General features: G+C 43.3%; 2 protein-coding genes across 2 annotated transcripts; both read left to right on the top strand.

The window, feature by feature from the left end:
• Nucleotides 1–7: 7 nt before the first annotated feature.
• Nucleotides 8–10,127, top strand: thop1 (thimet oligopeptidase 1). The gene is made up of 14 exons (XM_083671234.1): nucleotides 8–118; nucleotides 1,144–1,350; nucleotides 2,309–2,457; nucleotides 2,797–2,904; nucleotides 3,352–3,454; nucleotides 3,973–4,133; nucleotides 4,985–5,120; nucleotides 5,687–5,829; nucleotides 6,187–6,410; nucleotides 6,721–6,922; nucleotides 7,788–7,974; nucleotides 8,243–8,371; nucleotides 8,787–8,923; nucleotides 9,563–10,127. Exons 1-14 carry the CDS (start codon nucleotides 106–108, stop codon nucleotides 9,722–9,724), a joined length of 2,061 nt encoding a protein of 686 aa, XP_083527360.1. The 5' UTR covers nucleotides 8–105; the 3' UTR covers nucleotides 9,725–10,127.
• A 1,324-nt stretch (nucleotides 10,128–11,451) lies between these two features.
• On the top strand, nucleotides 11,452–23,156 carry nwd1 (NACHT and WD repeat domain containing 1; the record flags this gene model as incomplete). The annotated part of the gene is made up of 20 exons (XM_083671610.1): nucleotides 11,452–11,536; nucleotides 12,601–12,686; nucleotides 12,922–13,038; nucleotides 13,327–13,681; nucleotides 13,903–14,399; nucleotides 15,235–16,046; nucleotides 16,374–16,577; nucleotides 16,907–17,066; nucleotides 17,387–17,504; nucleotides 17,959–18,123; nucleotides 18,238–18,435; nucleotides 18,878–18,967; nucleotides 19,276–19,481; nucleotides 19,771–20,058; nucleotides 20,229–20,313; nucleotides 20,638–20,786; nucleotides 21,112–21,385; nucleotides 21,496–22,049; nucleotides 22,315–22,420; nucleotides 22,669–23,156. The coding sequence occupies 20 exons, from the start codon at nucleotides 11,452–11,454 to the stop codon at nucleotides 22,980–22,982; spliced, it is 4,863 nt and encodes a 1,620-aa protein (XP_083527736.1). The 3' UTR covers nucleotides 22,983–23,156.
• Nucleotides 23,157–23,277: the final 121 nt, after the last annotated feature.

Here is a 23,277-nt window from a genome sequence, read left to right as displayed (position 1 = left end):
GCTACGACGTAAGCTAAAGCATGCCCCCTACCGTGCTGTACTATCTGTGGGTGTCCACCGGACTGTAAAGATCTCTCACAACGTTGATACTCAGTTTTCTGAAATATGGCACCGACAGGTGAGTGTATGGCTGCGGAATTGATCTCTGTGCTGTTCTTTCCAACCAGTTAATTAAAACCATACGCAAAAATGTAAAGCTTTTCAAAATAACTGCGCCCGCCTTATTATGTTTCAGTTTTTTGGCTAGCTAGCTAATAACAGTAACAGTGATTTGTAGTTGGCTATGCTCAGCCATTGATGGTGGCATGCATATCATCAGCTACTGCGGTCGAGCTTTCTTTGCTAGCTAGCTACCTTCCCCTCTTGCTGGCTATATAACTATAACTTTGTGTTGCGCATCCACTCATCATCGGTGTGCCCGGGGGTATGGTGAACTCAATACATCAATTGCAAGTTGGCCAGAGGCCAATGTTGGTAAGCATTAGAATGCTAGCTAGGTCTTTTCAGAGGCTTGCGATTTTGGGACTTTCACGTCAGATAGGGCGACTCCGTCTACACCTTTTTATGTCCAAATGTTTCACAAAAGCAGGTCACTTACGTAACATTATGTCTTTCTTTCGAAATCATTTATTTCAGTGATTAAGTAACTTTAGGCCTGAGTCATGCAGGCAGGCAATAATCTGTTTTGGAATAGACTGATCACAGTATTTTCACATGGCAACGGGAATGGTGTAACTAGTTTACACAGTAGGATTGACAGTATCATCTATAAATAATAGCACTCATGAACTGCAGTTACAATGCAGTTAAATGAAATATTTTCGACACAGTTATGCAGTGAAAGTAGTAAAACTGCACTGCAGTTAAACTTGATCTTTGTTATTATCACGTTGCACCTTTACTGCAATTGAACTGCAAAATAACTGCTGTGCAAGGTGGTACACTTGCCTCAGTATTTTTAAACCACAATGAACAGTGCTTGAATTCAAGTAAGGTAACTTCCCATGCCATTATATATTGTAAGCCAAAGAATCACCCCCTGTATAGATATACAACCATTCCCTCTATAAACCTACTTCAGAAGCCTGCCTCCCAGGTTGTGTCACCAATCATCCATTGACCATCCTTTCTCTTGACCCATAGGTGAGGTGGTGTTTGGCAGTCCTGCGCGGGTGTGTGCTGACAACCGCCTAAGCTGGGACCTGACCCCTGAAAAGATCCACCAGCTCTCTGATGAGCTTATCACCAAGACCAAAAAGGTGTACGATATCGTTGGAGGCTTGGAGCTGGCCAGCGTCTCCTATGAGAACACTCTGAAAGCCCTAGCTGATGTGGAGGTGGAGTACACAGGTGAGTGTGGCTGTGTTCCAATACACCATAATAGCATCTGCTCGCTAACCCCTTTTCCAGCATGACCACGCAAAGAAAGCAATGGTGGAAAAACCACTCAAGGCATTTTCAAGTAGCCATGAAGGGAAAGAGGTCGTCAACATCAATGCATTTGTAGGTCTGTAACTAACATTATAATGAGATACTGCATAAAGAGAGGTCAAAGGGCAAGTCTCTTGGCTTTGTGGGCAACATTTCACAAAAACAGAACTCGGGATATGTAATCAGTTCAGTCCAGCTCAGTCCATTGCAACCACTCCTAGCTACTCCACTGCTATTGTAAGTGATGGGGGGGAAAAAGGTCTGAGTTGGCAGGAAAGAGGTATGCAATGGTATAGACAAATCAGCACTTTTTACATAAAGACTAGCTGACCAGCCTATGCTCCCTACAATGGTGTTTTTGGCTTTGTTTGAAGCCAGGGCACAGGCAGTGGATAGTGGTGTGGACCGTACATGTTTTCTCTGGCAGTTGTTGTAGCCTTTTATAGGCCAAGAATGGCAACATAGATATCCATTCCAAAAAGTGTATTATTTTAGTTGTACTACCCCTCACCATTTTAGGCCTTTGTGAGAAAAAGGATAGTTGTATGCTTCACAACTTCTTTGAAACCCAAGCCCATGTTTCAAGTGAAACATTTAAATTGTTCCTAAGAATGTTTAAGTTGTCTGCTGTGCATAATTTTTTGATTCTCTAAAATAGCACACACACATGCATAATGATACCACCAGTGACTCCTGTTAAGTGCAAACTCTGTTTAGATTCATTGCACTTCACCATTTCCAACATTATTTTTATTTTGGGATACCTGGGATATCTGCATCCATACTCAGGTTTAGTGTGTTTATACGACAGTCCCAAGCCATTGTGTTGACCAGGTGGTGACTGTGACACACTTGTGTTTTTTTTTTCTTGGTTCAGTCCAGCGCAACATGCTGGACTTCCCCCAGCACGTGTCATCCTCCAAGGACGTGCGCACGGCCAGCACGGACGCAGACAAGAAGCTGTCTGAGTTTGATGTGGAGATGAGCATGAGGGATGACGTCTACCAGAGGATTGTAGAGCTAGAGGTGAAGGACATAGGAAAGAAGCCTTTAGGGGACCTCCCTTTGTCCCCTTTTCTCATTTTCTTTATATGTGTGGATCTGGGACATAGGATAAGGGGACAAATGTGGCGGAGTCTGCTTACCATGCTTTCACCATGTTATGCAGGTCAAGCAAAGGTGTAGAGTAAGCCACTTTAGACTATTGGGATGGATCTTTATGGGTTAGCTAGCCCCTAGTGTTTTCATGAACCATTGAAAAATGCCCCAGCAATTTTGTTTTGTGTGATATGGAGGATTTTCTCATGGCAAGTAGATGGCATAGGTGTCGTTCTCATACCCCAAGTATGCTTTCCCCTCTCACAGAAGAAGGTTGATGCTGATACCCTTACTCCAGAGTCCAGCAGATACATGGAGAGACTGATTAAACTGGGCAAAAGGAACGGTCTCCACCTGCCGAAAGAGACACAGGATGTAAGTATACAAGGCAGCTATAGCCACAAGAAATGACATCAGCAGAAATCTAATTTAATCATAAATAATATAATGACAATCCATACATCACAAACCACATAATGTAAACAACACTGGAGACACCTAGTCATTTTTTTTAAAAAGAGGCGGCAGCTTTACCATTGCTTGTAAAAGAGAGTCTGTAAATACAAGTTAATTACAGTTATTTAGCTGTCAAACTTAGTTTTAACTTTGAGGGCGAAACAGTCCACTTATTTATCCCAAATAAAGTTGTCTCCAGTTATGTTTATATTCGGCAGTTTATGACATATTGACTTTCATAGCATATTCAAATTTGAATGGTCTTGACATTAAAGGGATAGTTTACTAAAAATTATTATCATGTTAGCTTGTATTGAGAAAACTATCCCTAGAGGTTCAACACATCTTCTGGCTTCTCTCTAACAGGAGATCAAAAGGATCAAGAAGAAACTGAGCAACTTGTGCATTGACTTCAACAAGCACCTGAATGAGGACACCACCAGCTTGTGTTTCACCAGAGAGGAGCTGGGTGAGTGTAGGGGCCTATCTGCTTAGCCTCCAGCGCTGCATGTCATTCCAGAAAGTGGATCCCTCTTCAGATCTGAGACGATTGGGCACCTGTAAGATGAACTCCACATAGTCTTCACTATGTTGCTTACACTTATCCAGTCCTATCAGATCTGTGAAGGGGAGTGAACAAGGGTAGATGGGAGGGAACAAGTTTCTGGAATTAAACGGAGCCCAGCACTGTTATTAGAGTGCATGAACATCCTCTAACCACACCACATCAACTGTACGACTATCATTGACCCTTCGAATTGCAGAGAACCATATAATTGGCGTCCTAGATCATTTGTGTGGATACTATATTGACCAATTTCACCCAATAAAAAGAAAACCCATGAATATCTGAACTTTGATCAATTATTTTTGTCTAATGATTTCAGATAGAAATATCAAATACATATCATGAATCTTTCCTTGTGAAGAAGGTTTTTTGAGGACTTCTTCTGAGATAAAAGATCATATATGACAATCCATTTTCAGGCGGTCTTCCAGAGGACTTCCTCAGTTCGTTGGAGAAGGATGGGGAAGATAAGCTTAAGATCACCCTGAAGTACCCCCACTATTTCCCAACCATGAAGAAGTGCTTTGTCCCTGAGACCCGCAAGAAGTTGGAGGAGGCCTTCAACTCTCGCTGCAAAGAGGTGAGAACGACTATGAGACACTGGCTTATTGTTTTGAAAGCAACATGTTGGATGCCATCCAGGTATTTGTCTTCATCTGTTCTTGTCCAGTTTTTTCCACATCACTGTAGTGAAGGAAAGCGAGTCCTTACGTGTCAGACTCATGCAATAAGTCTATGTGCCAGAAGCACGCCAAGTGCGCGTAGATTATTCAAACTAGTTACTAATAGATCTAGCAGATACTAAGCAGCCATACTATCGATATATGGTATCTATTTTCGCTGGAATTGTGAAAAGGATGCAGCGTTTTTTTTGTCTTTAAAAGTGTTTCAAATGGGTGTGGCTCATTCATGAGGAGAAAATCCTCAACTAGGAAATTGCTTTAGGAAAAGTTATGCATTACAGCCGATGATTTCAGGCCATATCGGTTAAGTGAGTGATCGATATGATGTATTATATAGGTACAGGCGAAAGCTCAATTTTGAGCCCAAATAGGATGTAAAAAAATACAGACGTAGTCGCGAAAGATTCCGTAACATCTCTTCAATAGAGAATTGGATTGGCGTCCCCTTAGCTGGGGCAGAGGACTAGACCTGGTGAAGATTGAACTATCAACATCTGTAAATGTCCTATGAAAGAGGCATGAAGATGAGGCAAACTGAATTCTGATGGTGGAACAGAACAGCTACAAAGCAACTCCCAAGTGCCAGACCTGGCTCAGATACTGTATATATGTGAAATACTTGAGCAGGGCTTGATTTAGCTTGCCTAGTATAAAGGAACCAATGGAATAGTCACCAGATAGTCCCCTAAAATATCCTGTAATTTGTCTAGAACTAATTATTCAATACCTTGTTTTTTTCTGGTTGTAGGAGAACTCAGCCATCCTGAAGGAGCTGGTGCAGCTGCGAGCCCAGAAGAGTACTCTGCTGGGCTTCAGTACCCACGCTGACTTTGTACTGGAAATGAACATGGCCAAGTCTGGCAAGAAGGTGGCCGGTTTCTTAGGTGGGTGTGACATTGTGAGAGATGAGGTTCTATTCAGAATTCATGAAAATGAAGCGCTTTTCATCGAATCAATTCTTTGTTAAAATCTGCTCTCACCCTGCTTCCTCATACTGTTACTACTACAAAGTATCCACCTAACAACAAAGCCGCTAACAACCCTGCTACACCAAGCACGTGAAATCCATGTCTGTGAGGCTAGCATGATAGAGTTGATGGATTATATTGTATTCAATGTTACATGCTACACCAGCGCAAAGCGTAGATGTTGCGCAGTTACTGTAGCTACGTACAATTAGGCTGTGAGTAATGATCCACGTGCGTAAATACAAAGATATTCAGACTTGACAGGACTCAGAAGTTCAACGTCAGGAACTGATACATTTGAAGTTCCTTGCAGAAACAGACTGGGAGGGCTATTTGTTCTGCATCCATATGTCCAACTGTTCACGTTTTTGGTGTCACAGATGAAATTACTGCGCTAACGAATATTATTGCATCCCGGTGTAGCAGCTGCGTAATTCTAACATAAGATGAACCCACCTCTCTTTACCCCTTCCCCCTAATAGAGGAGCTAGCCCGTAAGCTGAAGCCCCTGGGCGAGGAGGAGCGGGCTGTCATCCTCAAACTGAAGGAGAAGGAGTGCCAGAAGAGGAACTTCCCCTTCACGGGAGAGCTGCAGGCCTGGGACACACGCTACTTCATGACCCAGGTGGAGGAGACAGAAACAAGACAAAATGGAAACTCTTGATGTGCTCTCAACAGGGGTGTATTTCTGAGATGTCACACATGTTGTGGATAACATTTGCTTTTCAATTGGGATCCTTGTGTGTCTTCTACTCTGAAATCACTGTTTTAAAGCATGAAGTTGCAGTAATGGCCAAAAAGTTTCTTTCAAGGACATTTTATTATTTATTTTCCTCAGCTTTCTTATTGTTTTTTTACTGAAAGGTTAACACAGTAAATATCAGATTTGCACATCTTTAGTGCACTGAGACTCCTCATTTGGCACTTTACCTTTTGTGTTGGGTGTGCAGCAGATTCCTCCAATATCTTCTCTGTCGCGCAGGTGGAGGAGAGCCAGTACGCGGTAGACCAGAACCAGCTGAAGGAGTACTTCCCCATGGAGGTTGTGACGCAGGGCCTGCTGGACATCTACCAGGAGCTCCTGGGCCTCTCCTTCGACCTGGTGGAGGGCGCCCCAGTGTGGCACCCGGATGTCACGCTCTACTGCGTCAAGGACCGCACCTCAGGCCAGGTGGTGGGCCAGTTCTATCTGGACCTCTTCCCCAGGTGAGAGAGTGGACAAGAAATGGTGCAAAGTTTTATTTTATTTTATGGTTGCCCAAAGTTTGTTGTTGTGTAATATGTAAATTAGTGTTATTAATCTACCTGGTAGTTAGTAGGTGTGTATGTGCATTTCAAAGATGTTGAAAGTACTCTTATGAAATTAAGCCACTTCTAGCAGCATCTGTCTGTTCTCTAGTTGAGGGACTGTGAGAATAATATTTTTGCAGTGCCTGCAAATATTTTCTTCTTTAACAAGAATCAATGACTTGCCTTGCAATCTCTCATGGATGTCCCCCCTATTTCACCCCCACAGAGAGGGCAAGTATGGCCACGCGGCCTGCTTTGGCCTGCAGCCGGGCTGTCTGCTCCCAGACGGCACGCGGCAGATGGCGGTCGCAGCCATGGTGGCCAACTTCAGCAAGCCAACAGCTGATGCCCCGTCCCTGCTTCAGCATGACGAGGTGGAGACCTACTTCCACGAGTTTGGCCACGTCATGCACCAGCTCTGCGCCCAGGTCAGAGGAGCCGCAACTCTGTGTGTCAAATCAAATCAAAGTTTATTTATCATGTGCACAGGATACAGCTGTAAACGGTTAGGGTTAGGGTTAGGGTTAGGGAGCTTATGAGCTACCTCTCAACAGTGCAGTGAAATACAAGGTTAGGATAAAAAAAATGGAGTAATAACAATACACAATATAAAATCAATAGTTATAACAGTCAAATAATAAGTTTAGCCTTGGAATGGTGGAATATATACAGATAAATAGTATAAATATAGCAGCAATGATGTAAGTGGGTGGAAGTATGTGTGTGTAAGTGATGTGCAGGGGTGAGTGCAAATTGTCTCTAGTGCAGGTGAGCAGCAGAAAGTGGTGCTGGGCAGCTGGGGGTTTCAGTTCAAAAGTCTTTTACTGTAGTTTGGAGGTCGAAGCTGGTCCGAAACCAAGGTGTCTGGGGTGGCTGTGGCCTTTGATGATATTCCGGGCCTTCCTCAGACACCTCCTGGAGTAGATGTCCTATACGGCTGGGAGCTCGCTCCCCGTGATAAACTGTGCCATTTTCACCACTCCACCAACCGTTGTTCAATTTCTCTACAGCCAAGCCCGGGCCCCTTACCTGTTCCATTGAATTGTGGGACTAACATTTTCATTTACTTTCTGAATAGTGTGCAGTGAAATAATAGTGTATGGAAAGACAAATCTAGTATGACATCTTGGCATTTTAACATTTTCGTAAATTTGACATACTGAAAAACTCTTGCATACTGAAAATGTTATAGGTTGCAGTACGAATATTTGGTCACGGCCCATGTCCCACACCACCTGTTGTTTACTCTACCCTCCTCACCTCTTCTCTCCTCTCCACTCTCACTGCCCGCAGACGGACTTTGCCATGTTCAGCGGGACACACGTGGAGCGGGACTTTGTGGAGGCACCCTCTCAGATGCTGGAGAACTGGGTTTGGGAGAAGGAGCCTCTTCAGCGCATGTCTAAACATTACAAGACTGGCAGCCCCATTCCTGAAGACCTGCTGGACAAGCTCATCAAGTCCCGTCTGGCCAACACCGGTGGGGCACCCACAACCAAGTGCTGATTACCAAATAGAATAGAACCCTAGTCCTTATCCACTCTGCACTCTAGATATGAAAGAAATGGATAGGTTTAAGCCATATGGCTTAATTTCCACCAAGCCTATCAGTGTGTAAGATGGAGCAATTTGCATTTTGCTTAAACCTACAGTATGTTATCCTTTTAGACAGTATGGGCTAGGGGGTTGATTTTAGAATTCAATCTCTGTCTGGTTACTTTAATGTATTCCCTCTCTCTCCTTTCTAGGCCTGTTCAACCTGAGGCAGATCGTGCTGGCTAAGGTGGACCAGGCCCTGCACACCAAGACTGGACTGGACCCAGCAGAGGAGTACGCCAGGCTATGTCAAGAGATCCTGGGTGTGCCTGCATCCTCAGGTCAGAAAGAGAAGGGCACACACACCCACACCCACCACCACCAGCTTTATTCTTTATTCCAAACCCACCTTCTAGATCGGTTTCTCAACCAGTTTCTCAACTCTAGTCCTGCCAACCCACACCTTGGGTTGCACATATATGATCTAGCCCAGCATTAGCACACCAGATTCAACTAACCATGAAGCCCCTTAATTAGTTGAATCTGATGTATTCGTGCTGGTCTAGAACAACAATGATGCCATCCTTATTCTATCTATTAGTTGAACTGTATTTTTTAAACTTTTAAGAATTTGTATTGGGAAACATAAAAAGACTCAGGTCTTGGTTACTGTTTTATGATATTATTGTATGGATTGTGGTATATAACAAATAGAGCTGAATTGTTGTTAAACAATCTATCCATCATACCCTGTAGGAACCAACATGCCTGCCACATTCGGCCACCTTGCAGGTGGTTACGACGCCCAGTATTACGGTTACCTCTGGAGTGAGGTCTTCTCCATGGACATGTTCTATGCCCGCTTCAAGCAGGAGGGCATCATGAACCCCAAGGTTGGCACATTCAGCTGTTTACATTCATTTGTGTGTTTGCATTGATCGCAATGACAAGTGAGACGCAGTTGGATGTCAAACTACAGGTTTTGTGGTGTTACTGTTGTCGGATTATGTCAAATGTATTTTTTGTTGCAGTGTTATCAGTCACTTTTTGATATACTGTTGTTATGAATTGGTTTGCTAATAATGGGTCCAGCAGGCACTGCATGTTTTCAAGCTAACCAGTAACTGTTACCTTTTAGTCTTAATCAACTATCAACCATTCACGACAGTTAAAGGGAAAAATATAAAATAAAAATCAACATCAGCAAACGTTATCATACCTTTGAAGAGCCGTGAACCTGACCTGTGCACAGGAAATCTCCTCAGCAAATGTGTGTAATTTATTCATTCTCAACTCTGTATGTTAGTTAAGTCCACCATGTTAGCTTTGCTAGCTTGCTATGCTGCTATGTGCAGAACATTTTCAGTGAGTGTTCCAAAACGTAAACATGTTGAATTGAAAGCGAGGTTACAGAACGTTTTCTTTGAGAAATGATGGAGAGTATGTGCTAGAATGCTTTTTTAACAGTCCAGAGTGATTTATCTGTATCAAGTAAAACTATTTCATGCTGATGATCTGTCTGTCTTTCCCAGGTGGGACTGGACTACAGGAACTGCATCCTTAAGCCCGGTGGCTCTGAGGACGCCGCCGATATGCTCAAGAACTTCCTAGGGCGGGAGCCAAAACAGGAAGCTTTCCTTCTGAGCAAAGGACTAACGCTCGAGCTGGAGGTGGGCACTCCGTGTGCTTGTTGACCAATCCTCTCCAGCCAAGCGTAAACGCCCCCAACCAATCATACACTAAAGGATGGGGCACCAGGGACTGAAATTTTCTAGGGAAAAATAAGATGGAAAAAAGTATTGATTAAAAAAACAACAACATGAATTTCAAGTTAACCCACTACTCTACATGATGATAAATCCCTCTTCCCCATTTGTGTGCTGTGTTTTTGAGTTTGGAGATGTTGTTTTAAAATGCAAAACTGCTATTGTATTCCGGTTGAACAAAATACATCAACAATGAATTGACTCGAGCCATTTTGTTACTGTTTGTTGACTGTGGTTCCTCAGAGGAAGACTTCAGAAATAGACAGCTGCGAACAGGTGTCTTGTATAGACACAACCTCAACCTGTTGTAAGAAGCTGTTATAAGAATGTGACTGATTTCATGACATGCCTTGGTAGTAAACATCAAACCTTAGATATTAGGGCTGGTTTACACAAAAAATGTGTGTATTGATTGAGTGTCTGAACTCAAATTATTTAGTGTAGTAACATATTCCTGCACCTTATTGGCATATGCTTGTGTAATATACCCTAAGTAAACTTATTACATATGTTGCAGCCATATTGCATGGTGTTTTGAACTATTCATTACAAGTCATAGCCACAGGCCATTTCAGCCTTGCTTGTCACTGACATTATGAGCTCTCAACTGGCAGGTTAATACCCTCATGATCTATTACACCACCCTTGAGACATCCAGGGTGTTTTCAGGACTACGTTAGGTAGAACAGTACCAGTGACAATGTTGACAGTATCAAAACAGCTCAAGGGTAGTACTGGAGAACAAACATCATGCACAACAATGTTAACTAGTTCAATGCCTACTTGTGCAAAATATGAACATTGGCAGGAAATAATTTACATTATTTGATGATTCTGACCAATAGCTCGGATGGAGTGTACTGTATATGGTTCAACAATGATTTGGAAATGATGTACTCTCAGGCTGCTGATTTTATTTAAAAGGAAAGCAACTAAAATCACTAGAGCATTAGATATTTCTTATGATTGCTTAGAGCTTTAGCCTTTAGCCTTGATGCCACCTGTATATACAATCTAAAGCTACCAATGTTCGAGGAAGCTACTTGAGTATCTCAGAACAAAAACACTCAAATTGTGTCTGCTCTCAGATCACTGACTTGATTTAGTCCCCTAAAACCACTTGGCAAAAGAAACAGTTAATGCTGAAGTGCACTAAATTATTAGTCTCAGCGTTAATTAAAGGTGAGCCACAGCTGCACAGTAGCCCCCCCCTCCTTTGCCTTTGCCCCTATGGGCCTCTATTCCTCGTCAAGCACCGCTCGGTAAACAAAGGTTGTCTTGGAGGGATCTCTGAGGATGATGCTGACAAATAGGATTGGAGGGGAGAGAAAAAAAGCATTAAGGTGTATCTCTGTACAGTTGCCATTTGGAAGCACAAGGAGTGTTGGAGGTCCCAACCCACTGACCTTCTTTTCATTTGCACAAACAAATGTTCAGATGGTTAAACCCCCAGTTACAGACGTATCTGTTTTTTTTTTTAGCTAGTTTCTACTGAACCAAGTATATTCTTACGACAAATGGTCCCTATGCTTGTCCTCTTCTGCACCTTCTTGGACTGGAACAGAACAAGTATTGATGATCACTGTGAGATTCGAGAGGGGCTTTAAGTGAAAGTGAGTCTGGTGACGGTAGTGTCCTTAAGAGTTCTGCTGGGTATGGAGCCGCAGCAAGGTCAGTCAACTGAAGGGCCGGAGCTCAGATCCAATGTGGTCCGAGTCTTCATCAGCTCCACCTTCACAGGTCAGTGTTCTTTTTTTTATTATACTATACAGTGTGTGTGTGTGTGTGTGTGTGTGTGTGTGTGTGTGTGTGTGTATGTATGTATGTATGTATGTATGTATGTATATGTATGTATGTATATATATATATATACACACACACACACACATAATTAACACATGCTATAATCATGGTGTTAAACAATATGATATTATGATCATACAGCATCATCTGTGTGTGTGTTGGGGATCAGGTATAATTTGGGTTGAGTTTTATGTAAAAACTACATACTGGATCTTTAACTGTAAAATCAAACCATCAAATAGTATTGCCTCAGTGGTAAAAGTTAACCAAGGAATCACAGGCATCAAGTAAGTACATAATGGACTGGCAGCTAATGGGGATTTCCCCCCAAAAAGGTCATATAAAATTTGCAGACATGGGTTCAAATAGTATTTGAAATCACAGCAACAGAATTTCTTGCTTGGGTGAATCTGAAACATCTCTTAAGTCATCCAACTTATTGTGGTATTGCTGATTTTTGTAATTTTTTTGGTCTAGGTCTTGTCTGTATGGTTGATGACATAATGTTAATCGATTTCTTATCTCATTAGACCACACAGTCCTCAGTTTAAGGCCAACAAAACTGAGCAAAATAAGCTTTTGCTCATGGGAGTGGGGATGTGTGCTCTTTGTCCAATCAGGTAAAACTGTGACCTGTTTTGGCTTGTGAGCGCTAATTTTAGAACTAGTGGCTGAAAATATAGAAAAACTCTTGTAGCACCTCTTTTAGGGGCTATGGTGAATAAATGCATTATTTTGCAATCACCAGTATTTGCATAATTTCTGCATACCTATGGTCATTAATTATGACAAACAATTGTTAGTGCCTTTATTAAGAAATAACAAGGCTTTGTGAATGCATTAAAGGCAAACTAGACTACAATCATTATAGAAAATCGTGGGTGTAAGCACAAGGCTTATATTATGTGTTATATATAATAGGCTATATTCCTGCATTGAGTTGTCAGGCTACACTGTGAGCTTGGTGTGTCTTTTCCCATAACTGATGTAACGGTTGGCAGATATGTGCAGTGAGAGGAACGTGTTATTGGATAAAGCCTATCCTGAACTCCAAACTTTTTGCCAGAGTCTGGGCTTGATCTTTGAGGTGAGTACATGAAGGGCCAAATTAAACATTACCTCATGTTTTTTGTTTAAAGACATGTATTGTAGCCTTGTACATATGCCAAGAATACTAATTTCATCAGTTTGGTACAAGCTGCATCCTAGCTGGACAAAATGTTTCTCCATTCAGTTTCTTGATCCCTAGCACCATAGTGGTCATTTACGTCAGTGTCTTTAAGTTCTGTAACAAGTTCAAACATTGTTTTCTGACACTTCAGGTTGTGGATTTGAGATTCGGCATCCGGGATACAATTGCGGTGGACCACATGATCACAGAATTGTGTCTCAAAGAGATTGAGGCTTGCAGAAGAGTTTCTGTGGGTCCAACATTCATTGTGAGTGTCATGTACATACACTTTGTCAGGTTAGGCAGAAGTTGCGCTTTTTCACTGATACAGTGTAACTGTTTCTCTCCCTCTAATGGCTAGAGGAGGTTTGACGGTAGGATAATCTGACCCTAGATTGGTGGTTAAGGGCAACTTCCACAAGTGAACATTCTGTACCTTTAGTACAGCTGATGTTAGTTAATTTGCTGTTACGTGAATTCCTTATACTGTATCTAGGAATCCCAACAGTTTTCTTTTATGTCAACAGTGTTTTTATTTAATTCCTCATACCTCTAGGCTCTGCTGGGGAATCGGTATGGCCACCGTCCTATCCCCCCAGTCATCTCAGAAAAACAATTTCACATGCTTTTGTCCAAGCTCTTAAAGGACCAAGAGGGACTAAAGCTACTCAACCAATGGTTCTGGAAAGATAACAACGCCGTCCCCCCTACATATATCCTTCAGCCAATCAGCACTCACTTTTCCCACTATGCAGACCTCCGACCTGAGAGTGGGTCGCAACGTGACAGTGATGTCATTTCCTGGCGTTACACAGAGGCTCGATTATTAGAGCTCCTACGCACTGCCGCCTCACAGGCTGAAAAAGATGGAGATATCACTTCAGAGGAGAAACACCAGTTCTTCAAATCTGGTCAGAGCTTCTCAGTGTCTTTGACCATTCACTTTTGGGCACATCACTACCTAAATTGCTACTTACTGCATTCTACACTTTCCATTCAGATTTAATGTTAGTAAGTGCTTATGGTGTGATGTTGATGATTCTATCCTATTTTCAAGTGCCTGCCTACTTTTCACATACACCCTCATTTGCCGAAATTATCAACGCAATTCTTGTCTCTCCCTTGTCCACAGTGACTGAGTGGGAGATTGAGGAGGGCCTGCGAGCACATGACAATGACCCATCGGCCATCCTCTTTGTTCGGGAGTTACCCCACCAGCGCAAGAAGGACGGCCCCAAACGGTTGGTGCAGTACATGGACGTCACCGCTGACGGACTGCTGGACACGGAGGCCCAGGAGCTCCTCACCTCCCTCAAGTCCCGTCTCTATGCCACCTCACCTGACATCCTCAACCTGCACTGCGTGGAGCTCAGCAAGGGGGCCATCGACCCTAAACGCAATGAGCATGCCCAGTACCTGGAGAGCCTCTGTGAGCAGTTTGTTTCCCAGGTGAAAGCCAGAATTACCAGGATGGCTGGGTCCCCAGTGGTGGCTGGTGTGGGGAGGATGAGGGGGGGAGGCGAGGAGGGGGCAGACTATGACTGGCTGGATCAGGAGCTGAGCCAACACACGACTCTGAGTGTTGCTGAGTGCGTCGGGTTCTGCGGCAGGGAGGGCCTCCTGGGGAAGGTATGCAACACAGCCATACTTAGCTATAATAGTCCTTCTGTGGTCTGCTGTAAATGATGGAGCACATGCATTTTAACGTGCAAATACTGTAGCACTTAATTTCCATGAAACATCTGTTGTGTTCAAGGAATAATATCATGCACGACTGTAGTTCAGGCGAAGCAGCGTCACGCTAGAATGACGATACCTGACTTAAGGCAATGGGAGTAACATTCCATTAGAGCAGCAGTACTTTAAAAAAAAAAAAAATCCTGTTGAAAATGGTGTAACTTTGGACATAAACCCAGTATTTTCATCATTCTTTTTTTACAAGAACAGAGCCTGATTGGTGGTGAGTTGTGACATCCCGAGATGTCCCGAAACATCCCTGAGAAATGTTGAAGGGGGGAGGGAGGAGAAGTCTTTGACTTCAAAACTTTTAAGCTAGCTTCGCTGACCTCGTTGTCACTTCTATCATCCATCGTTCGTTATGATTGAGATGGGAGACTAGGTTCTGAAAAACGAGTGTGTCTGTGGTGACGACGACACACTCAAGACACACCCACGCCTCCAAGAAACAAATCTCGTTCTCAATTGCAAAGGAGGGGGAGGAAAATCTATTATTTAGAATACAGTCATATTCATAATAATCTAGGGGTATACCATATTTAATTATTTGAAAATATCACTGACATGGGCTTTAAAGGTAGACTCAGTCAGTTGCATCTCAGTTTTTGAAAGTCTCTGTCAGCGTTGCCCCGGTGGTTTTGCTATGTACATCATATCCCATTCTACCTTTAAGTAAAATATTATCTGTAAGACCTTATTTGGTCTTTTGGTTTGAAAATGTTTTAAGGTGTGCCTGGCCATGTGGGAGTCCACCAATATCCACCATGAGCCGCTGGTGGTCTATGGAGAGGCCGGCATGGGGAAGACGGCGTTGTTGTGCAAGCTGGCACAGGAGATGCGTGGCCTCCTGGACCCCAGGGCCACAGTGGTGCTCAGGTTGCTTGGTGTGTCTCCTTCGACGAGCCCCGACATAGATGACGTCATCCGCGGCATCTGTTTCCAGATGTGCGGTGCATTCGGATTACCGGCACCTGCGCCGCTAACTGCTAACACACACGCAGAACTGGTCAGGTTCTTCCACAACATTTTAAATAAGGTTTCCCAAAACGGCGACACGCTACTTCTCATTCTAGACTCACTGGACCAACTCTCTGAGGTGAACCACGCCCAGAAACTCTATTGGCTACCCAAAGACATCCCCCCCAATGTCCATTTGGTGGTCTCTGCAAATACGAGGTCTCAGGTCTTTACTCACCTGCGCCGAATGGTCAAGACGCCTGGACAATTCTTTGAGGTGGAGCCTCTATCACTTGACCAAGGCCAAGAGATCATGGGTGCCTGCCTGAGAACAGCGCAAAGAACTTTGACCCCTGAACAGTGTGGCATGGTACTGCACAGCTTTGAGCAGTGTGGGAGTCCTCTGCAGCTGAAGCTGACTCTGGATATGGCAAAACGATGGGCATCCTATACACCCCTGATGGACATGACGTCATTGGGCAACAGTGCACAGGAAGTGATGTCACAGCTGCTCCTGTCTTTGGAGGAAAGGCACGGGAAGCAGCTGCTTAGTGCTGCCTTAGGATACATTGTTTTAGCAAGGTAGGGTCACACACACACACACACACACACACACACACACACACACACACACACACACACACAGCCTCAGCCTGTGTAGTGGACTCATTTTGTGGAGTACAGTTGACTCCTGATATGTGCAAACTCAGTGCTGCAGAGCTGTTAACAGGTCCCCACTTAAATACAAAACATTTTCTCCTTCTGTATCTGCATTGTCCAATTTGGCACATGGTATGCATTCTCATTGCATAAATTAGAGGTTGATGCATAACATTGATATTGCATTTGATGAGTTAGTCAATCTTAGTTGACCTTTTATTGGATAATCAATACATTTTCTCCACCCAGGGCTGGTATGTCAGAAGCAGAGCTGCGTGACATGTTGTCCCTTGATGATGATGTCATATCAGAAGTCTACCAGTCCTGTCTACCACCCAACCCATCGCTCATACGCTTGCCACCTCTGCTGTGGGCTCGCCTCAGGCACGACCTGGGGGAACAGCTAGTAGAGAGACAGACCAATGGTGTGAGGATGCTCGGCTTTCGCCACAGGTAAAGATGCTTTTGAATGCTACCTCATATTCATATGAGTCATATGGTAAGGATGCAAAATGATTCTGAAATCTGAAACTGATCTGAATCTGAATGTTCCTAAAGGCCTGTACGTGGATTTGGTACCAAGTGATTTTGATTAACTTTCAAAGGACAAAAAGATGACAACTCTCAGATTATAGGATACTCAACTACTTACTCTATCAATGGAAAGTAAATACCGGTGGAAACTGTTGCGTAAAATAAAGTGAAACCAACTGATCTGAGCATGAATCATATTTCTGCAGTCTTAACATTTTGTCCATCATTTGCCTGTTGTGCGTGTGTAGGCAGTTGACTGAAATGGTGCGAGAGAGGTACCTGAGAGCAGAGCAGCGCGATGGGAGACACAAGGTCTTGGCTGAGTACTTCCTGGGTCGTTGGAGCCAAGGCAGACTCAAACCTATCACTCTGACATCCCTGAAGGCTACTGTGAATGCTGACAGAAAGGTATCCTAATAATAGTGTGAATCTCAAGTCTTTTCTCAATTTCTTACATCAGGTCTCCATGTCTCCTGAACAAAATGCAGTGTAGGAGACGGTCTGAGAGGAGGAACCTAAGATCTTCTCCTCCAATGTTTCAACTCCATTCTCTTGTTAATATTGTTTATATTGTTCATTTTGTAAAGCACTTTGTGACAAAAATGTTTTTATAAAAAGTGCTATGCAAATACATTTCATTGATTGATTGAAATATAGTGGTATCTCAAAGAACCCTCTGATGCACTGTATTTTCAATACACAAACTACACATCTGTTGTGTTTCCCAGGTGCCCCACCAGCCCTTGTGGTTTACTAAAGGGGTGGCTAACCTTAGAAAGTTGCAAGAACTGCACTACCATCTCATCCATTCTGGCCTTTGGAACGAGCTGCGCCAGGAGGTCATTGGTGAGATCAAGAGTTTATGGCTCCCATTTCATACTGCAAGACCCTGTTTGAATACTTTGAAATACAACCCTCATTCCTTTTAATCATTTGAGTTACCACTGATCCGACATGACTGGCCTTGTCTGTTGAAATCCTCGCTTTCACCTATGTATGTATCTGACCATGTCAGATCAATGAGGAAAGGAAAGCAGGAAGGATTTGAATACGTCCCAGGTCCGTGCCTCAATGTTTTACCTGGAGTTAAGCATTAGCAAAAGCAAGTTAGTCTGAAGTAAGTATCAATGCTCAGTTCACTTTGTTGTGAGGTAACAATGTTGGGTAAAATGTTCCCTCTTCAAGACAGTATCAATGCCTCATCTATGAGCATATCATCTCTCAATTTGTAAGTCTGGTATATTCTCACTTTGTGATCAAATAATACAAGGATGAGCCAAGTACTTTGATCCCCATGTAGGCAGCATGGAGTGGCTGTACTGCAAGACCCTAACCTGCGGAGTGGCCAGCGTCATTCAGGACCTGACCCTCTGTACCCAACTCATTGACTGCCCTGAGACACAACTGATCCGAGACACTCTGATACTCCTAAAGCCCACCCTGGACTTCCTTGATGGACAAATGGGTCAGTATTCACCAGAATAAAAATAGAATCAGAAACAGTGATATGCTACACAACATAGTACCAGGACAAGTTGGCTATCCAACCATATTGCTCCATCGTCTTCCATCTCCAAAGGCTTCTCCCTCTTCTACACTGAGCTCTATGCAAGACTCTACTCATTCACCGATACACATCCTTTGCTGATTGGACGACTCTGCTCCCAGTGTCAGGAGTGGCTCATGTCCTGTCCCGAGCCCGTCCTCATCCCCAAGTGCAGTTTTCTCCAGTCTCCAGGGGGGGGACTAAAGATGATGCTCACTGGTTTCGAGAAAGGTTGGGAGAACTATATCTTTCATTTATGCCTTTATGACCAACTTAGCTATATGTCTGCACGCCTATGCATTACTGTGTGAGTGTACATGTGATCCTGCACCAAGTCTCTCTTAGTCTTTTGGACCAGGACACTCTTAAACAGGGAAATTATATCAATTAGACTAACCTGGTTGAATAAAGATTATACAAAGTTGACCTAGCATTGGTTGCTGCATTACGGAGATGTCTCTATATATTGGTAGTGTCATGACTAGACCTCAGTATTAATTCCACTCAAATGTGTCAGTGTAGGACCATTAGAGTGCATGTGGACAGATAAGAGAAGACACATTAAGAGACCCAATAGCTGATATACCTCTCTCTCTCTCTCTCTCTCTCTCTCTCTCTCTCTCTCTCTCTCTCTCTAAAGCAGTCTCAGCTGTGAATGTTTGCCCTGAGACAGGGGTCTTGGTAGCAGGCTCAGAGGATGGAAGGGTGATCGCCTGGGACCTGACTGATATGGAGGTCATCCAAACCCTTGTGGGACACTCAGGTGAGGTCAAAAAGTGCAACATTTGTATTAGATACAAATATGCATGTATGTGAAGCTACAGTGCTATGAGTACAGCTACTCATCCTGGAGCATAGGCCAACAACAATACATCTATTAGTATTATCTAATCAGTACTCACAACCATTCTATGATTTAATTTAATCATATGATAAAGAGCTGTATATAGTGTATATATAGCAGCAGCAAGCATGAATCTAATCCATGATTGTTTAGATCCCAACACTAGTATATTATTTTTGTTTCATTTAGTACGTTTGTGTGTTTGTGTGCGTCTCTGTGCTATGCAGCCGCGGTTCTGTCCGTCAAAGTGATTGACATGGGCAGTCACTGTCTCTCATTGGCTGCTGACGGGACTCTGATGAGGTGGAGTTTGCTGAATGGCAGGCAGCAGTACTGTATCCAAGAGGCTGTGTCTATTAACCCCCCACCTTCTGATGCAAACATTTACCTGTCTGAGGAGAGGGGGCTCGTCTTCACCAACTCAGGAGGCCAAGTATGATGCATGGACTATCTTATAGCGATTCCAAATTAAGCACAAATTATATTTGTCTAATACTGTTCTTCATATGTCTCATAGTGGTCTTTAAAGTGTATGTCTAAAATTAGTGTGTCTCAGTGTTTACATTTATTTATGACTGTTTTAGACTGTCTATTTTTTTCTTCATGTGTCTTCATTTCTTTCTGTTAGTCAATTTCCTTAAAAATGCACTCATTCTGTTTTGACCTATTTTGATAAATGGATAAATGGGTACACTCCCGAAATGATTTACCTCTCTGTGTAGATGAAAGTAACACAAGCACTTTACTTTCAGGTGAAAGTGTGGCATCTTGACACAGCAGAGCTACTATTCCAAGTCAGTGATACAGTTTCCACCATTCTTGGAGTATTGGACGGAGCAGTTGCATCCCTTTCAGAGGGACTTGTCACACTTTCCCCCCCATCCAATGGGGCCAAAACAGTGCAGACCCATTTAGAAAGCCCCTCACACAGTGTGACCCTTGCCAGTGCCCTTACATTGCCAAAACATGGCAGACTGCTCATTGCATCTAAGGAAGGCTTCCTCTATCAGGTACTGCTGAAATGTGTCCATGTTGATTCTACCCTTTATAGCATGGGCCAGGAGTCGTTCCTGGTCAGAGTGATCAGGAAAACTCTGGCCCTAGTCATGGTATATCAGTGATATCATATGATTGCCAATAAGTTCATGTCATATCCTGTGTTGCTATATCTTGTTTATAGGTGTCCAACAGTGGGAGACAGACTGTCACAGAGCTTCATGCCTCCTTCCTCTCTGTCTCTGATGATGAAAGGATACTCTTGGCAGGTAGCACTGTAATGCGTAAAGTAGTTCATTAGTGCTGCAATGATGATTAAATTAATGTAATTAATGTAATGAAAATATCAGACGATTTGTTACTATGATTGATAGCTCTAAGTTAAGGTGTGATTTGATGTCAAGTTGAGTCTCGTTGTTATATTCATGCAAGAACACTTGGGAGGAGAACAGGATTATATAAAAGAAAGGATAATATTGGGAAACATAAAACACATTATTTACTGCCTATTCAATGAAAGCTTTGCCTAGTTTGAGTGTGTATGTAATAACCGTCTCCTCATCTTTCTTTGATTGTATGTGATTCTTTTCTAGGCCATGAGAAGACATTGGCCCTGTTCAACATAGAGAGGGACTCAGTGCAGAGATTCATGGATTTGCAGCACGGCGACACAGTGCTGTGTGCACGTGTGTCCAGGGATAGCAGAGTGGTTGTCACAGGCTCAGAGGACCAGATTATACGCGTTAGTGTTGAAATTTGTCCCACTTGAACTCTGTGCTCATTCAGACCTAATTTCTTCGGCCACATACTGTGCTTACCTATATCTGGATGGAACTCAGTGTTCCAATGTTGCTGTAGCAAAGCTGGACAGTATGGCTAATGTCTAGTTACAACATACATTCAATATTGTTTTGTTTGTATACCACTTCTATGTTGTCTGAAATATATGCCACATTTGTGTACAATAAAGGTATACAGTATGCAACATGCCCCTTGAAGTGATCTTTGATGACTAGCAGAAATAAAATCCCAATGATATCGTCATTGACCCTCCCTCTCTTTTACAGGTGTGGTCTATAACCACTGGGAACCTCCTAGACTCCTTCACTGGCATGGATGCCCCCGTCACTGCCCTCGCACTGTTCGAGGGCACTGTAGTCTCTGCATCCAGTGGCGCTGACTACCTAAAGCTGTGGCAGCTGAACTACAACCCCCAGCACAGACCTAAAGCCTGCGTCTCCGCCGGATTCTCTCAGGTTGCCCTCGCTAAAGATAGCGATATGGTGTACTATGTGAAACAGGGTGGCCAGGAAGAGGTTATCGCATGGAACTGTCACACAGGTGGACTCTTTGTACTTCATGTGTACAAACCATCTTACTTTGTTGGCATCCTTAACATTGAAGTAAATATGTAATTGAACTTTAAAAATAATCTCTCTTGTTTATTTTAGGTTCTGCTACTGAAACCATGCCTGTCTCGGCCGAGGTGTGCTGCCTGGAGCTGGCCCAGTACAAGCGCTTGCTCTTCTGTGGTCTCAAAACAGGCACTATCCTCATCTACCCCCTGGCCTTCCCCCAGGAAACCCTGTGCATCCCCCCTCCCGAGACCCTACCCATGGTCTGCTGCCTGGCCGTCGGTGGCAATGATAAACGCATGGCGGCAGCATATGAGGACTCTGTATGTCTGTTTGAGATCACGGCCAGGGACAGCTTCCCCAGCGTGGAGGGGCCCTATGAGAGGTTCCCTCTCTCCCTGCTCCACTCACCTGTCTCCTCCATGGCGCTGCTCTCCGACTGCAGGCTGCTATATGGCACGGGCTGTGGTGAGGTCACCCTCTACGACTTTAAGAGTGCCATGGCTACGCCACTGGAGGGCCACCGCAGCAAGGTGACATGCGTGACGACTAGCAACTGGGGAACGCACGTGCTGGTGGGCTCGGAGGATGCAGTGCAGAGGTTGTGGGGGTTGACCCCCCTGGTGCTGGATCACACCATGGAGTACAAGGTCAGAGGTTAAAGGTCAAAAGCAAATGGCGGCATTCCAGGTCATCATTACAACATTAGTCCTGTTGCAGATCAAATCTCACAATGCCTGGAGAAGTTTTTTAACATTTAACTCAGACACCACATTGTATGATTCAGCAATCTACTGATCTGCACAGTGTGACCGTAATGTTGACGATCTGGAATGCAACAACATGTTGTGAGCTGTGGTTCTCTCCCAGGTTGTACTGACATACAGTAGCTGTTTTTCTATCTTTTATGTACAGGGGTTCTTCTTTGAAGGGGTTTTATGCGCTGCTTTCTCTGAGAGTGATAAGTATGTCTTCACCGGATCCCAGGATAGAACCATAAAAGTCTGGGATGTCACTACTGGTAGGTGCTCTCATCTACATTTGCAACAATATTTAAAAATTGTGTTGGTGAAAGTGTTTAAAGTAAATGTTACTTAATTGTTTCCACATGTCTTAAACAAAACATACATTATTACATTATTATTGTTGGATTGAATTTACAAACACTACTAAATAAGATACTATATCAACATGTAAGTGAAATCTAAAACATCTTGTTTTGGACAAACATTTAATGTGTCTTTATTTATTTATTATTTTTTGTCATAGGGAATCTGTTATTTGTTCAGTACGTCTATGCTCCTGTCATCGGAATGTTGACGTGCAGGAACGGCTTTGTGGCCATTTCCCAGCTCGGTCACATCATCAAGGAGATGTTACGGTGTCCAGATCAGATCAGTTCGGAATACAACCCGCTTCGGAACGTCAAGGCCCAGTACAGGGTCACATCCAGGGAGAAGAATCCAGAGAGCCCTCACACCATAGTTTCAGCAACCCCAGAGTACAACCCTGCTCAGTTCAACTTCATGAACATCATGCTTAAGAATAAACCATCTGGCTCACACACATGCCAACTTTTATAAGGGGTACTGGCATGCACCCTCAGTAATCAGTAACAAACATGGCAGCGCTTTGAACTGTATAGTCTTATGACATTGTTATGTCATTTTTAAGAAGATTACAATACGCTATGAAAGTCCATACGTCACGAACTGCAGGACATAAACAAAACTGGAGATTTTTTGGTCTTATGGTCAGAGTGAAAGTTATTTTACAACATGTAGAACTGTTGTCTTATTTAGTAAAATACGTAAATATGCAATCTGTACTGTATGGCTTCACTTATTGTACTAGAGCTACTGTAGTGTTCACATATAA

Source organism: Argentina silus, assembly GCF_951799395.1.
Source record: "Argentina silus genome assembly, chromosome: 6".
NCBI lineage: Eukaryota > Metazoa > Chordata > Actinopteri > Argentiniformes > Argentinidae > Argentina > Argentina silus.
This window is presented reverse-complemented; position numbering and strand designations above follow the sequence as displayed.